The following is a 17,873-nucleotide window of genomic DNA, read 5'->3' on the forward strand; positions in this document are numbered from 1 at the left end:
ATCATTATCCCTTTGAAAGGTTTTATAAGAATTTGGCCGTTGAAGGAGATTATGCTAATTTTTTTTGGAAATTTCTTTAACAATCTTTCTTTTAAATGATACGGTTTCAAACTGTAATTTGAAACATCTTGCTGATTACTTTTCAAGTGTTCAATAAACATATTATTTAAAAATTTCAAGAAGAAAGACTGCTCTTGTGAGATAATATTTTCCTCGACAAATTTTTCCACAACTTTATAGGCTTCTGCTCGGATATCTCGTGTAAAATGCCATTCCGATTTATCTTTTTCTTCTTGTAATCTAGACTCTCGTGACGATATGTAACTATTTTTACAGTTTTTATGAAAATATAGCTCTTCATCTGATGGTAAGTATTGAATTTTTTCTATCATGTCGGAATCGTTACTCTCTATCGCCAAATTTTCAATTGAATCGCGTCCATTTTTAGTGAAAATAGATAGTTTTTCCTCACGGCCTTTAAATTTTTTTCTACTTTTCCCGCAAAAGAAACAGAACAAATGATTTTACCTCGAGTAACATCTTCAGTGATATCTTCAGTGATATCTTCAGTGACATCTTCAGTAATATCTTCAGTGACATCTTCAGTGACAGGTTCAGGAGGAATGTCGGCTTCAGCAGCTAAGCCAACATTTTCGGGAACCTGTAGCTCTGGGATAACGACATTAACGTCAGCTTCCTCGGCAGACAGTGTATTACCGGTGTTTGTGATTCCACTTGGTCCTGCACTTACATGAAGGTCATCTTCGTTTTGCCTAAAAAAAATTATTAATTCTTAATTGTAACATATTATTATTAATTTTCATTACAGCGTACATATACACATACTTCTTGACTAAAAAGTGTGTATAGTGTATATACGCTTAGTGTAGAATGAGTCTATAGTGTAATTTCCTAGTTCAAAACTATAGTGGTAGTGATATCGTTCATGAGGCAAATATTATATTACTACATTATACTTTTTCTTACATTAAATTAATATAAATTTATAATCGAGATAATTTAAAGAAATAATATCAAATCTATAAACATACGGTAATGTTGAAGAAGGTGTGTCTTCTGATGTCGTTCTTTTTTTTCTATATTTTGGCGGCAAGGCTGTGTAACGTCGATAACAATCACTGTGATACAACTGAAAATTGTTTGGTTGTGTAGGAAGCACAGTATCGTGACCACTTAAATTATTAGCATTTCGTATTGCCAATACATTTCTGCACTTATTTAATTGATCTTCGCTAAATAATTTTAACTGAGCATTGGTTTTTTTGCAAAAGACACAAAAAGGTATTACATTAGACATGTTTATTTTTTTACCGAACTGTGACTATACTAACACTCTTGTCGACTAAACACGTTTCACTTTCTCCTCGAGTCGCATTATATTCCCCACCTATTTTTTTTCTACCGAAAATCTTCTACATGCGCTATACACAACAAAGGGCCTTTGTGCGCAGTCATGGCTGCGATATAGAAAGAAAGAATAACTTAAGATACGTTATTTTCTCCCGAACGAAAATTTATAGGATGATTGTTAATATGCTCTAGTAAATAATGAAAAAAATCAGCTAGCTGTAAGTCAAGGGAAAAGTCGTCAGCTGATAAGATACAGTAGGTGATCGATGTTGCTGCGTTACACCTTTGAAGGTACCAGCTGACAAACTTTCCACTTAAATATAGCAAGCTGACATTAATTTTCATTCATAGTAGCATATAAACGACCACCAGGTAAATTTTTAGTTGAGAGGAAATCATTGAAAATATAAATTTTTTTTTTCATGTTCAAGCAGCCAGCTGATATATAATCTACCATGTTATGGTCAGCTGACTTTGTTTTTTCTTTAAAATACTAGGTAAACTATAATCTGACAAATTTTCAAATGGGAGGAAATGACTGAAAAGATTTTTTTTTCCTCCATGCGTGGGAGGCTGCCACTGCCCGCCCCACCCACGGAGTCGCAGCTGACGGTCGCGAGTATTCGTAGTATAAGTGCCTAATGCATTTTACGAAGTTTCACTCGAGAAGAAATAATTGACCAAAATTGTACCTGGCTCCTAGACTAGAACTTGTTAAGATGAATTTATTAATGAATTCGATTCAATATTTAATTACATCAAGAATTAGTAAAAATAATAAACAAATTAATACATACTGTTAGTTCGACATTATAAACTTTAGATACAGTTGTCTCAGCAACAACATTGGCGAATCATTTCATCCTGATTCGAAAAGTTTTTTGCCTTTCGAATCGTTCGGACCGCGAATATTTTTATCATTCTTTATTGGCCGAAAACCATACATTATTACTTTTTCCATTTTTTATAATTGAATCGGTCATTTCAAAAACCTTATAAGTCACAAAATTATAATTTTTCAGAAATCAATAAAAACTGTTTCATACACAAACAAATGAGTTTTGAAGGACTTTTTTATGGTTAATTTAGTATTCGAGTGGTAAAAAATTAAAATAGCGTATAATCTTTTCGCTTTATTAATAGAAATAATGAAAAAAACCTGATAAACAGTTCTTGACTTATGTTGTTTTAGCAAGAAATAGGTTTAGTGGTATATAATTTAACCAAAAAAATTGTAGTAATCATATTTTTTATTGCTTATAATTAAGAATTACACTTAAAAATAATCTTATTAACATTTTACATGTATTAATTTGTCATGTTTTAATATCTTTATGGTACATAGTCATATTCTCCATCATTCTCATCTGGATTATCTTCAACATTTGCAGTTGGCCAGCTAAAAATGTTGTTATAAAATGGCATATGCTCTTCCGGAATGCTATCTTGAACTTGTTTTAAATCATCTATTTTTTTTTTATTGATGGGCACTTTCAAATTATGGGCTTTCGTTGATGGAAGTGAAACAGAAGTTGTTAGTTTCTTTAATAATGAGAATGAATGTTCAATCAATCCATCAATATATTCCTTGGCTATGATAGTTCCTTTTCGATTTGAATCATATGAAAAACTCATGTATGTCGAAGGTGCAAATGACTTTTTCTGGTCCTTTGGGACTTTTTTTCCATAAGATTCAGTTGACAAACATGTTTTTTTGTACAAATTTGGCCACCATTTTTTATATTCTAAAACATCTTCAGTTTTTAGCTCTATGACTGTAAATGTTGAGCTGGAGTTCGAAACTAAATCAATGTATTCTCTTGGGACGTAGATACGATCATGCTTTCGAACATTTTTTTTTATGACTCCAAAATCACGGTCATTTGGTAAGAAGGAATGACCACGTATGGGAAAATACTGATAAACTTTTTCAAATCTTTTAGAGTCAGTCAAAGCCAACATAAGTCTCAACAATGTATTATTTTTATTTTGACCAGGGCAGCCGTCGGAAAAAAGATATAAATACTTAATATTTGGCCCAATATTATTTTTGATATAATGCATCAACATTGAACAAACCTCTCTAGTGGTGCGTGCAAAAACCTCTTAAGTCACTGACTAATGTTGTTTATGCAATGAACGTCTTTCACGCGGTATTATTAAAAGAGGAAGGAATGTATTGACTTAAGTAAGTTTTCACCCAAAATACACATCTACCTTTGAAAAACCATTTTCGGTAAAAAAAGCATGTTGGAAAAAATGTTGACTTAAGTGGTTTTTGAAATGACCGATTCAATTTTATTTCATTTATTTGACATTTAACAAATTTTTGCCCATTTTGTACACACTTTCTACACTAGAGCGCGCGAGTGTCAGGTAAAGTGCTGCCTCTACAGTTAGTGCACGATCCCTATACTCGGCCTGATGTCTAACTCAATAGCAATAAATCATTTAATTCTAGAGTTTCGTACACCTCTCCATTACAACTTGTACATTTCCAAGAACGATGGTGAAGGTCAAGAGTACTTCTTAATGATTGAAATCCTTCTGCTCTTTTTTTTTTTTTACTTGACAAGTAAAATACCACGAATACCACTTGATTCCATCGATAATTTTTCCCATATTCTGGTCACTCCATCCTTGGCGTCTAACTAATATGGAGTTAAGGCATTCCCGCTTCATAATGTAAGTGGATACAACTCTTTTAACAGTTTACATCTCTGCAGCAGCACGGAATTAGTTGCTCCTGCTTGAATGAAATTTGCAAGAAATTGTAACAGTTGATTTCTTGATTACTTTACCTTTAATAAAGAATTATAATCATCTATTGCTGCCAAATGTGGATAATGCTGTCAAATCCACATGTATTTATTACTTTGAATCCCATTTGGCAACAAAAGATTATTTTCTCCGAGCACAGCCTTTTTTATTCAGAATTTTTATTTGTGGATACGGATCGAAGTAAGTTCTATTTTTTTTTATCATATTTCCTAACTTTTCATCACATTTCGCAAAATGTGTTGGTACAGTATTCAATTTATCATTATTTTCTAATTTCGCAGTATATGTATGATTCCGGAAAATAAAGGACAAGATTATCTTCGTCCTGCCAACAAATTTTGTTTTCTTTATTCACAATTCCGCGCCAGTCCATCCGTGATAAAAAATTAGAATCATGCATATCTATTTCTGACTTTTTTTCTTCACTTTCGTATTTTTTCTGTTCATCATCAGCTTGATGAGCTCCACATTCCGCGTGATTAAATTTTTTTAATGTAGCTGCTTTTTACTAGACAGTTGCCACTAAAAATATCCTCTAAATGTTTTTTTAGGAATGTAGAACAAGCACATGGCAGAGTAATGTGTTCGAAAACTCGAAGTTTTATTTCTTTAAAATAGCTGTAATGAGAAGCATTACTAGCGTGCTCTGCCCCATTTGGAACTGTAGCTCCAGCCCATTACATAAATTCCATCCCAACTCTTTCCAGGTCCTTAACTAACGGAAGGAGATAGAAAGCATTTTCTATCGTCCCTGGAACTTTTTCAGGATCAACAGGTTTGACTAAATTTATTAAATTTAGAATCCACCGACGTGTTATCGTCATTTTTTCGTCCGGGTGACATCCTTCCGGAAGTGGATAAAAATTGTAACGAAAATCTTTGCCCTTCCCGTTTGTTCATTTTCAAGTTGTTCAATAATAGGCCCACGTTTAGTAATGTAATTTTCTAATTGATTTCTAGCTTCTTCTGAAATTTTGGAGTTAACCACATAACGTAAGTATAAAAATGTGTTCGAATTTCCTAACTGCTTGGCAATGAATCATTAAAGCAATGATTCTTAAATAAAATTGTTTTGTGCGAAATTTGTGCTTGTCATTCAAACAATATCATCTTGCTGCAGCAGCCACGAAATGAGTAAATTTTTCTATCAATTTTCTATCATCGTCTACAGCCCACAGAAACATTTTATCAACATTGCTTCATTATCATACCAATAAATGCCATGCATTGTGTGCTAAAATCAAAGCTCTTACCTCATCAGTAACACCCGGCGGTAGTACCTTAAACTTTCGTATCCAAGTTTTAACCAGAAAATAAGAAAATCTGCATCTTGTCTTTCTGTTATCATCTGATAAACCACAATAGTAATTTTTTCAAAATTTATTGTAATTGTGTATACAAATATATGTCTTGTCTTAATTGTAGGACACTTTTCAAATTTTTTAATTAATTTTCCAGTAGCATCCGCACAAGTCTTTGGTTTTTCTAAAATGCGGCAGCAGTATTCTTTATATACATGAACTTGCTCTAATGAAATATAAATGAAATGAAAAGGACTCAGTCTAATATCAATGAGACTTTGAGCACACTTAGGATCATTCGCTTAATCTCTAATAATAGTAACTTGATCTCGTTTATCACCAGGCTGAATTCCCATTTGTTTTTTCACGGCTTCCATTTTCTCTTGACGATAAATATAACTGTTCTGCAGGTCTGGCGGAACATCTTCAAAAAATTGAATACCATCGCGAATCAATTGGCTACGTAGGTTAGCGGGTCTTTGGGTTTCTAGTTTTTTATCGACCTCTTGCTCTTCGGTACCATTCAGTGGTCGTTTAACATCTTCATGATACATAGAACGTGTGTCACGAGTTTTAATAGTAAATTTAAACAATCCATTTTCTAGAGGGGTATCAGCCATGCCAATAATATCGTTAAGACATTTCTCACTTCTACATATACCTCGAAACTTTATAAAAAGCGGACCATCTTTGGAAATGTTTACATAAGACCAAACACCCTTAAAAGCGCATGACACCTTGCTCCTCAAAAAGAAAGCTTTAAATATAACGTTCGCCCAAACTCATGCCTTTAATCTTTTTTCCGTGTTTTTAGATGTTTCGTCAGGTATAATCTTTTCCCAATCTATTGTAGTTAAGTTTAGGGGAAATTCATCGAAATCAGTATTTGTATCAAAATCCGCGTCAAACTTGGCAGTTATTTCATCATCCGTGATTGAAATATTTGAATCTCCAACCACATCTGTATCGTGGTCGTGTGCATTTCTTTTCTTGTGAGGCGATAAAAATTCCACACATTTCTCGTGCTATTGAAAGATTTTTTTTTTTGTTTTCAGAAATATGTATATAGACTAAATGAGGTAGCCATCGACCATCTAAATCGTGGCTCATTTGCTTATATTCATCTGATGATGTTGAAGGCAAATTATTATTACTGAAGTACCTATTATTTTTCTTAATTAATAATATAATTTCACCTTTTGTAACTTTGGGAGGGCGGCCCATAATCTAAAAAAGTTAATTTAATATTTTAAACTTAAAAAGTTTAAATAATAAAAATCTTATTTAATTTAACTTAGCTAATAGTAATTATTCATTTTTGAATAACTTACGAAAAAAATTGGAAAATTAATTGGTTTTATAATATCGAATAGTTATCTTATTTCTTAAATATACATGGATGAACGATTAAAATTATTTTTTTATTCGGTATCATTATTTAGACGGTAGTTGTAAGAGTTTGCTCTTACATCTGAAAAAATGCTGAAATCTAAAATGCGAAATAAAACCAAAGAACTATGTTTGAGAATTTATTCCGCAATTATATGGAGTACCAACAACAGGCGTTGCTCAGGTAATATTCGCCTACAAAGCAAAGTCGTATCTATAGAATATATATACATTCGATAGAAACGCAATTGCAATGTCGTTACATAGTCATTATTATAGAGACGCGGTCATATACTATAAATACAATTTATGTGTATAGCTTTGACCGCCGTAGCTCAAAAACTACTTGTTAAAAATTTTTGTGGGCGTGAAGTATTTGATCAGGACGATCTGAAAAAGATTTGGAGAACGGTTTGAAAAAATTTCACAGAAAGGCCATTTTTCTATCTAATTATGCGCAGTCCTTTCAAGTAGAAATAAAAAGAGAATAAGTATATATTTTATCTATGAGAATAAGTTAAAAATTATGAACTCCTGTTGTCAAAAGAGCGTATGTGTGAAGTGTTATCATAACCCTGTTAAATATTATAGAGTCAAGAAAATGCATGATTTATTTTCTTATTTTTAAAGAAAGAAAAAAATATAAAAGAAAAAGATAATAAGGAAATTAAGTTGAAATGTGTGTATAAGTTTTTGTAAAAATATTCCTCAATACACATAAAAATCATTTTAAGAAAAACCATTTCAAATTGTTCAATCATTTTTAATTATTTTAAATTGCCATTTTTATCTGTCTGTTTTCAATAATTAGTCGTAATTTTAATATAAAAAAAAGATTTGTTTTTAAAAACAGACGATCTAAAACCATTCAAAATTTTTAAAAAATTTAATGCTTTTGAATCGTTTTCTTAATCTGGGTAATGACGGTAATATGGATACAGATGATATAATTGAAGGTTATTATATGTATATAGAAAAAGTAAACGGGGCAAGGAAACCATACCGAAACCACCCACGACGAGATAGACAAAAATACTGAAGATAATACCACTGTACAAGATTCACAAACAGAGCAATCAAATTATACAGAAATGTGCCTATTGACACCATCCACGGACCCAATCCTAGCCTTATAGTAATTGCTTGCTAGGTCCTGACGAACTTTCATACACTGATCTACGGGTTACAATGACTTTAATGGGGTCGGGTTGACACAGATCTGTGAGTTTTTTGGTTAACCTTGTGATTGCGTTCATTCACGAATCTCCGGGGATCAGCAGCCGCGGATTAATTTCGAGTTACCCGGATCCCTAATCGCATCAGTCCGTGGATGGTGTTGGTAGTAGCATGATTAAGAAATATTATCTTCGTATTCAAAACTAAACAGTACAAGGATTCGAAGAAATTTTAGATAATCTCGATTTTTCTCGGAGTTTTCGCATATTTTTTGATGGCAAGTCTACTAAATAGTTTTTCTATTGTAATTGTGTCATCAGCTAGTATTTCTTGTAGTTTGTTTGGATGTTGAGCTGCTTGTCGTTCTTGGGTATATTTTCTACAATGTATTAGAAGGTATTTAACTGTTATTACGGTTTGGCAGGTTTCACATATTGGTGGTAGTGTATGCTTCATTAAGTGCGAATGAGTTAGTTTTGTATGGCTGTTTCGTAGTCTTGTCAAAGCAATTTCATTTTTTCTTTCATTTTGGTAAGAGGTTGTCCAATGTTCAGTTGTTGCTTTATTTCTCTTAATTTATTGTTTGTTTCATTGTTCCATATTTGAACTAGACTTCGTATGTATGATGTTCGGATATATGAGTATACATCGTTAGATGGCACTGATTCATATTTATCGCCATTTAAGTGGGCGTCCTTAGCGGCTTTATCTGCTAACTCGTTGCCTGTAATACCCGCATGGCCAGGTGTTCAAAGTAGATTAATTTTAATATCATTTTCAGATTTTGAGTATAGTTCATTTCTAGTTTGTAGAATGATTGCTGATTTTGTTTTATTGTCAACGTTTTCTATCGCCTTTAAAATACTAATTGAGTCACAAATTATTTATTTTTTTTTTATTTAATGTGGTATTTGTTAATTGTTTTATGGATTTTAATACAGAAATTGCTTCTGCTGTGTAATTATTACATACAGGGTTTAATTTGAGTTTAAAAATATTTTTATCTATTATACAAGCAGTTGAATTTTCGGTTTTGGATTCGTTAGTGTATATTTGTATAAAAATTTTATATTTTGTATTTATTAATTTATTAAATTCTTGTTTATATTCTTGGGTACTAGTAGATTTTTTATTTGGTTTGTTAAGTGATAAGTCTATTTCACAAAAATTTTTTAACCACGGGGGCTCAATAATCGTTTTTTATATATATTCATTATCAGGTTTTGGGAAATGTCATATTTTGTTAGGTTATTTTTTATAGTAAGGGATAGTGGAAGAGGTAGTTTTTTTTGTCGGAATAAGTGCTCATAAGGATTAGAAGTTAGAATATAATTATGTTTGGGTATATCCTTTTCTATTAAATTTAGGAAGTATTTTAGCGTAGCCAAGTTCCTCCGATCATCCAAGGTTGTTTCACCCATTTCACATATAAGACTTTTGATAGGTGTTGTTCGATATGCTCCACTAATCATTCTTAAGCATGAGTTGTGTATCGTGTCTAATGGTTTTAATTTTGTTGTTTTTGCAGAATTATATATTATGCAGCCGTAGTAAATTTTCGATAGTATTAATGAATCATATACTTTTTTTAACGTTGTACGATCGGATCCATTATTTTTCATAGATAATATTTTTATTATATTCATTGCTTTGATACACGAAGCTTTAAGTAGGTTTATATGTGGTTCCCAGCTTAGTTTTTGATCAAAAGTTAATCCCAAAAAGCAGTGTTGGTTTGTGTTAAGTAATTGTTGATTTTGTATTGTTATATTTACGTTGTGTATTTTGTGCCTATGGAATGATATGTATCTAGTTTTTGGAATTGATATTTTTAGACCGTTATTTATAACCCATTCATTAATATTATCAGTTGCTTTTTGCAAACATTGTTGAGCGTATGTTTCGTTTGCTGTGTCAATGTAAATGACAATGTCGTCAGCAAATATTATTGATTTAATTGGTTTTAGTATTTGATCGACTATATCGTTTATGGCAATATTAAATAAGGTTGCAGATAATACCGAGTCTTGTGGGATACCGTTTCCCAATGAATGGACATTTGATGTTTGATTTAAAATTTTTACCGTGAATGTCCTGGTGCTGGTTGTTAGAAAGGTTTGAATGAATAAGGGTATATTGCCTCGTAAACCCCATAAATGTAATTGATGTAAGATTTTTGACTTGTTCGTTCGATCAAAAGCTTTTTCTAAGTCTATAAAAATTGCGTTTAGATTTTGTTTACAGGTAGAGGAATTTTTTATGTCCGCATCCAAGATAGCGAGGCAATCTACGGTGGATCTGTTTTTTCTAAATCCAAACTGGTTTGGATGTAGTAGATTATTTTTTTCCAAATACCATACCAATCTTCTCAATATCATTTTTTCCATGATCTTACATAGGTGATTTGTTAAGGAGATTGGTCTGTAGTTAGAAACTATTTTACCATTTTTATTTGGTTTTTGTATTGGAATTATAACAGCTTGTTTCCATTCTTCGGGTATTAGGTGTTCATTCCATATTTGATTGTAAATTTTTAGTAAATATGTTTTGGCTGTTGGGTTTTGGATCATGGGTATGTATGTTGTATCACCGCCCGGAGTTGTAGACTTTGTGTCGTATAGGGCTGATTCAAAATCATCCGTATAAAAATTTTGTCATATGGGATTTGAGTTGTTGGTTCAAAATTGTAAAGGATTTTTTTGTTGGTTTTCCATGACATCATGTGGAGGTTTTGATAGTTCGGAGAAGTATTTTGCAAATTCTTCTGCCATTTGTTTTGGTTCAGTTATAATTTGATCATCTATTTCTAAAGAGTTTTAGTTTCAGTGTTTTTTTGTCCCGTTGCGTAGCCTTCTAATACCATTCCATATAACGTATGAATTTTAATAATAATATTATATATATATATATATATATATATATATATATATATATATATATATATATATATATAAAATGATAATACATAACACGGGATAAAAGAGTGGGAGTTGTTAAAATACTCAATAATGGGGTAGAGGAAACCCATATTGAAGGAATCGTTATAATAAAAATTTTCTGTCACCAAAATGGGTATATTTCTTTAAAAAAGTGGAAGCGTATTATTAAATATAGGAATTATTGACATTTGGGAAGTATTGTAGATCCCAAGATTGTATAATTTAATCACGGGGCCCATAGCGTGATAAATTAAAGAAAATAAATTTAAAATAAGATAAACACTTTTCGAAATATTATTTGTATTAAATCAATTTAATTTAGTGTATTTGAAACATGGATATGACACAATGTTTTACAAGATTAGGAGAATAAAAAAATATAGCAAAAATCTCCATAACGATACAGACAGAATTAATGAATATCATAAGATATGATGATTCTAAATTTAATTAAAACAAAATAAGAAGTATTCAATAAAATAAATTGAAGATAATTAACAATGTGAAAAACACGTGCTTATCATATTTTCGAGGAGTGTCAAAAAAAAATATTTCAACGGTATAAAGGAAAATAATTATAAATAAAATTACCTTAATAAATAAAAATATTTTCAAGGATTGCTGAGAATTTTTTTGATGAAATAAAAATAAAAAAAGTACGAGTACATGTTTAAGTATTCAACAGAATTACATGATCGACCGTCTCGCACCAGATCTACGAACCGAATCCATGTCCGTCCTCCTTTTTTTGAAAACGCAACGCATATCTTACGCTCTATCAGCAATATCACAAATTAAACAAGTATACCTTAGATTCGCAAAAAATGTGAACCATTGACATAGAAAATATGATAATTATGTAATGCGGAATAACACACAATACTTTAATTAAATACTCAGGTTTATTAAATAAAAAATTATAATAAATTCGTACATTAAAATAATTACATAAATCACTTCATACATAGATCACATCTATTCTCGAGCACAGCTTGCTTTAGACTCCCTCTTTATCGATCGTCTCTCACTCTTCTTGATCGTCTGTTTCATTCTAGTCTATTACATTAGTCAATATATGCTACACTATTCCCCCTTAAAAAAAATTTTAACTCTCCTGAGTTACGTAAACCCTGCCTGAAAAAATTGGGTTTGTCGCCTACCCTCTCTTGCTGGGTATCTGCGTTCCTCCGGCACCACAGGATTGATTTCCTCAACCTCAATTTCGTTTCCAGGATCTTCTGCCAGATCCACTATTTCTGGTGGCCTTACAACTTTTACCACTGTAAATGGCTCTGCTTCCCTACCATTTTCCCTATTTTTAACACAATCGGTCCCAATATCCTCGGTTTCGCGTTCCCTCGCTCCCCTTTGGTCGGTTTCGTAATCGATTTCTTGTCCACTACTTACAAACGGTTTTAGGCGATTAAAATGGACTATCAACCGCTTCCTCGCATTTTGGCAATGTTGTATGCGAAACGTTACTTCCGACAAAACTTTCTTTATCACGTACGGCCCGCTCCAAGGTTTATAAAATTTCCTACATTCCCCCTTTTTCAAAGCCAGGTTATACAATCACACTCTATCCCCATCCGAGTAGGTTTTTTCTGAACATTTCCGATCATAATAGTTTTAAATATTCCTGTGACTGTTTTCCAAATTTTTAGCTGTTCTTTCGTACGAGTCTTTAAGCCGAATTTTCATTTGATCCACAAAATATCCCGTATCCGTAAACTGTCCCACTTTTGGAAATACAATGTCCGATACCAGTTGCGGTTCACGCCCAAACATTAAATAATAAGGTGAAAACTTTGTAGCCTCCTGTACGCTTGCCCTGTACGCCATCATCATCACAAACGGAATTTTCTCGTCCCAATTATTATGTGACTCGTTCACAAATTGACTTAACATTCCCAGCAAAGTCCTATTAAACCTCTCGACCAATCCATCCGATTGCGGATGGTAAGACGTCATCCTAGTTTTATTAATCGCGAGTAATCTGCTCATATCTTGGAATACTTTAGCTTCGAATTGACGGCCTTGGTTACTGTGCAATTCCTTAGGTAGCCCGTACCGACATATAAATTTCTCTACCAGAATTTTTGCTACCGTGCCCGTTTCCTGATCCGGCATGGAGAACGCCTCCACCCACCTAGTAAAGTAATCCGATATCACCAAAATATACTTATTGACTCTCGCTGTCTTCGGTAACGGTCCCAGAATATCTAATGCGATCCTCTCCAACGAAGCACCCACTATATATGTCCCTAACGGTGCTCTCGGATATTTGCTTGGCATTTTCCTGCGTGCGCAGTCCTCGCACTTCCTATACCAATCTTCAACATTGGCCTTTAACCCCGGCCAATAGCACCGTTGGCGTAATTTCTCTAACGTTTTCTCCGTTCCCAAATGCCCTCCACCAAATATCGAATTATGAGCTTCCTTCAGCATTTCACCTTTTAACTCCTCCGGTATGATCAACTGGAGTGTATTCCCATACTGTCGATAAATCACCGAATTAACTAGCCTCAAATTATGGAATTGATGCACACAACGCTTGCACATCTTTACTTTCCCCTTGAACTTCGATTTGAGACGGCCGCCGTCCCTTTAACAACTACAAGCGAACTTTATTTAACACCGAATCCTCCTTCTGAAAGTTTAGCAAGTCTCCCATTGAATAACTTTCGATCCACGACGTACCCATCGTTTCGTCATCTTCCTCTTCTCCCACAGCTCCTATATTCAGCTGAGTTTCTACATTCCTACCACACTGCTTACAAGGGATGTAAGTCCCTGTTGCTTCCCCGGTCTATGCTCTATAACCATGTCGTATTCCGATAGAGATTCCAACCACCGCGCTAATTGACCTTCAGGTTTCTTAAAATTCTGTAACCATTTTAGCGCGGAATGATCCGTTCGTACCCTAAATCTTTTCCCAAGCAAGTAGTGGCGCCACTGCCGCGTCGCCCAGATTAACGCTAACAATTATTTCCGCGTTACACAATATTTCAACTCCGGTTTAGATATTGATCGACTCAGATAAGCTATCACTCTTTCTTCCCCCTCTTGTGCTTGACTTAACACGGCCCCCAAGCCAGTACTGCTCGCATCTCAGTCTACAATAAACTCACAATCCTTGAGAGAATATGCCAGAATAAGTGCGCTTATTAATTTGCCTTTTAGTTCCCTGAACGCGTTTTCACAATATGTGTCCCAGATAAACTTCTGCTCTTTTTTTGTTAGATTATGCAGTGGAGCTGCTGTCGTCGCGAAATTTTTTATAAATCTCCGATAATAGGAAGCCGTTCCTATAAAAGACCGTAATTCGTCCACATTTGATGGTGTCGCCCAATTCTTTACAGCTGCAACCTTCTGCGGATCCGTTTTCACCCCCTCCGCAGAAACAATATGGCCCAGAAATTGTACGTATTCCCTTAATAATTGACACTTTTCTGGATTTATTTTCAACTTTGCAGCCCGAATTCTTTCGAACACTTCCCTTAAAATATCCAAATGTTGCCCAAAGTCATTTCCCAGGATAATTACATCGTCCAAATAGATCAGGCTCGTTTTCCATTGAAGATCCGCTAGTGTTAAATCCATTAACCTCTGGTACGTGCCTGGAGCATTGCATAAGCCGAAGGGCATTACATTGAACTCATGAAGTCCCTCCGTTGTAACAAAAGCTGTCTTCGGTTTATCTTCTTCCTGGACCTCACATTGCCAGTACCCACTAGCCATATCAATTGTAGAGAAATACTTAGCCCCACTCAACGTGTCCAAAATATCATCAATCCGTGGCAGAGGATATGCATCCTTCATCGTGATGTCGTTGAGACGACGATAATCTACGCAAAATCGCCACCTTCCATTTTTCTTCCGAACTAATACTACCGGCGAAGCCCATGCCGATGTTGATTTGCAGACTACCATTTAACGCACACCGACTAAAATCAAATAGCTGTGATGCTTCCCGATCACGTAGCCCACCATCGACACCCGCTTGCGCTACCGTTTTACTCGCAAGATTATCGAAATTACTCATCATTGCTTCGCAGTGAACAACTTTTAGTCCTTTTGCTAATTTCACCGCCTCTGCATTGCAATTAACAAGCCTAACCGGAACGGTATCCTCATGGAACTTGGCTAGCACGCGGGCTCCCGTGATGCCTGTTCGTAAATAAATGTTTTCGTTCGGTTCCACGATTACCTCACCTTCCATCTTTTTAGGTATTTACAACGATTTCCGTACGTCCCGGAATCGTTACCGCGTTCACCAACATTCCCAGCTAGACGAACACTGCATTTCATTTGTCTTGATGACGTTAACTCCCGTATTGTCCTTAATGCGCCACTCATTACTCCCCTCGTCCAATGACACTTTTTCCCCATTCACGGCCATAGTTCCTTCCGACAACAATATGAAAAATTCGCGATCAGCTACTCCAAAAACCCCTTTATACGTCATAAAAATTTTTAATTTGCAAAAAGTATGAAAGCGTGAGGGGGAGGGGTGGATGTTGTAAAAAGGCCTATATTAATACAAACATCTAAAGTTTTGCATGCTTACTGCAAATTTAAGACTTTTAAGGTTTTGTCAGAACTGGACCAAAATGAAATGAGACCACACGGGAAGTACCAAAATAAAATGGGACCACACGGGAAGCATCAGCTTTCAAATAGATAAAGAATCACCAAAATCGGTTCACCCAGTCGAAAGTTGTGAGGTAACAAACATTAAAAAAAAAATACAGTTGAATTTTGATAACCTCCTCCTTTTTTGTTTGAAGTCGGTTAAAAAGTGAATAAAAATTTTTTTTAAACAGATAAAGAATCATCAAAATCGGTTCACCCAGTCAAAAGTTCTGGGGTAACAAACATAAAAAAATACAGTCGAATTGATAACCCCCTCCGTTTTTGTTTGAAATCGGTTAAAAAATTAGATTTAGTAGGTATTTCACTGTAAAAAGAAAATTAATTATTATTAATTTTAAAAATTATGGTGACTTGTCGGCCGCCATTTGTTTTGATTTTTGACGATTTCGAAAGTATTTCCTTTAGTTGAAGCTACCTGCAAAGTCCCTGTCTTTTATAGTTTTGGAGAAATTGGACATCGAAATTTTGTCTAAATTTGCGCCGTTTACGATACAGTGACGTTTACGAAAAAATGTTTCAAACAAAAATTGTTTATTTTTTATACGGAACATTTTTACATTTAAACTTCCAACGATTTAAGACCCAATCGACCTATGTTGCTCATTAAGAAATCAAACTCACTTTTTACGTCCTGAGCACACTATAAAATTTCATCTTGATATCTCTTTTTGTTTTTAATATCTGGATGACCGAGCTTTGCTCGGTATTTTTTTTTAAATTGTGTTTTTTGGAAAGCAAACACTCATTGACTTCGTTACTTAACAACGCCATCTGAACACGTGCATTTAGAAGACACAAATAACATAAATAAACAAAATTAATTTTAAGAAGACACAATTAAGAAGACACAAATAACATAAGTAAACAATTAAACTCAAAGCAAACACTCATTGACTTCGTTACTTAACAACGCCATCTGCTGTTGTATCGTTGAAGCAATTAGTTGCTCACAAAAAAGTATTATTATTCGCCAATAGATGTCAGCAAGTTCACTTTAGACTACTCAAACGCCTCCTTTTTGTTATGTTATAATTTGCATTGTATTTCATTAACTACGTTATACACCAATAGATGTCAGATGTATGTTTCTGTTTTTCATGGAAAAACGAATAAAACGACGTTTTTTTAAAATGAAACCTTGTTAGATCGACTTATCGCCCCAAAAAACCCCTACATACTCATTTTCATGAAAATCGTTGGAGCCATTTCCAAGATCTTGTATATATATATATATATATATATATATATATATATATATATATATATATATATATATATATATATATATATATATATATTGTTGGGAACCACTGGTTTAAACATCAAGACAGGAAACGGAGGAAATTAGTCATCAATAATACAAAATCATCCTCTCCACGAGCAACACATGTCACGTTGCTTCCAAAATCGATGAATTGCAATAAATTAATATATAAGCAAATCAATTCAATCAATTTTCGTTCAGTCTTTTTCAATATTTTGCATTGTTATAATATCGATAATTAATAAAGTTTAATTGTTAATATTTTAATTAATTGTTAATATTTTAATTAATAAAGTTTAATTATTAAAAATATTCAAGTTCATTAATTAGAGTCAGTGCAATCAACATTCTAGTCAAACAAGTTGCCTACCGTCGATAATTAATATTCAAAGATATAGTAATTAATCAACATTCTAGGCAAACAAGTTGCCTAACGTCGATAATTAGTATTCAAGAAATAAGTAATTAATCAACAATCGTAAGTCAACTTCGTAACTAGATAATATACTAGTAGCCTAGTTATATCAGAAAAGGACGTGCCTGCCAATACAAGGATAATTAACCAAGGACCTACATCCAAGGATAAGTTCCCTAATTATTGGTATACAAGTTCGGAATCGTACTTCAAACGGTTGACCTGGTGACAGCCCTGCCCAAGCAGTCTAGTTTGGAAACCTAACGACGGGAATCCAACATAAATTGGTGAACAGCGGTGGAATACATCACATTGGAAAAGGAAAATTTCAACATTCAATGGTTCACAGTAGTGATTTGGTTGTATTTTAACGAAGCAAACCTCCTTTTGGACTGCCTTCCGACTCAACTTCGTTGCGAGCCTACGAAAAGTAGCCCTTCACTCTCAATCGTAAGTTTTTATTTTAACATATTTGTGTTCATCCTCAAATCCAAATATTTAAATATCCCTTTAACAATATTTTAAATTCATATAAAATATTCAATTTAAATCAAAAACAAAATGTCACGTTCATCTTCTCC

At 33.6% G+C, this 17,873-nt stretch overlaps 1 protein-coding gene across 1 annotated transcript; it reads right to left on the reverse strand.

Moving 5' to 3' along the window:
• Positions 1–6,235: 6,235 nt before the first annotated feature.
• On the reverse strand, positions 6,236–14,854 carry LOC123301324. Its single transcript, XM_044884062.1, has 4 exons — positions 14,089–14,854; positions 10,462–10,641; positions 9,869–10,230; positions 6,236–6,478 (listed from the first exon to the last, which is right to left on the reverse strand). Exons 1-4 carry the CDS (start codon positions 14,777–14,779, stop codon positions 6,236–6,238), a joined length of 1,476 nt encoding a protein of 491 aa, XP_044739997.1. The 5' UTR covers positions 14,780–14,854.
• Between the last annotated feature and the right edge of the window lie 3,019 nt (positions 14,855–17,873).

The sequence above is a fragment of the Chrysoperla carnea genome, chromosome 5 (genome assembly GCF_905475395.1).
Source record: "Chrysoperla carnea chromosome 5, inChrCarn1.1, whole genome shotgun sequence".
NCBI classification, from domain to species: domain Eukaryota; kingdom Metazoa; phylum Arthropoda; class Insecta; order Neuroptera; family Chrysopidae; genus Chrysoperla; species Chrysoperla carnea.

What these genes read in the sequence shown, in the direction of transcription:
- LOC123301324 (XM_044884062.1), bottom strand. Translation starts at nt 14,779, where the DNA reads ATGAAGGATGCATATCCTCTGCCACGGATTGATGATATTTTGGACACG. An exon ending in GGCATATTCTCTCAAGGATT is followed by an intron (nt 10,642 to 14,088) that starts GTGAGTTTATTG and finishes ATTTTGAATCAG; the next exon opens with CCCTATACGACACAAAGTCT. An exon ending in CTGATAATATTAATGAATGG is followed by an intron (nt 6,479 to 9,868) that starts GTTATAAATAAC and finishes ATCTTTCAATAG; the next exon opens with CACGAGAAATGTGTGGAATT.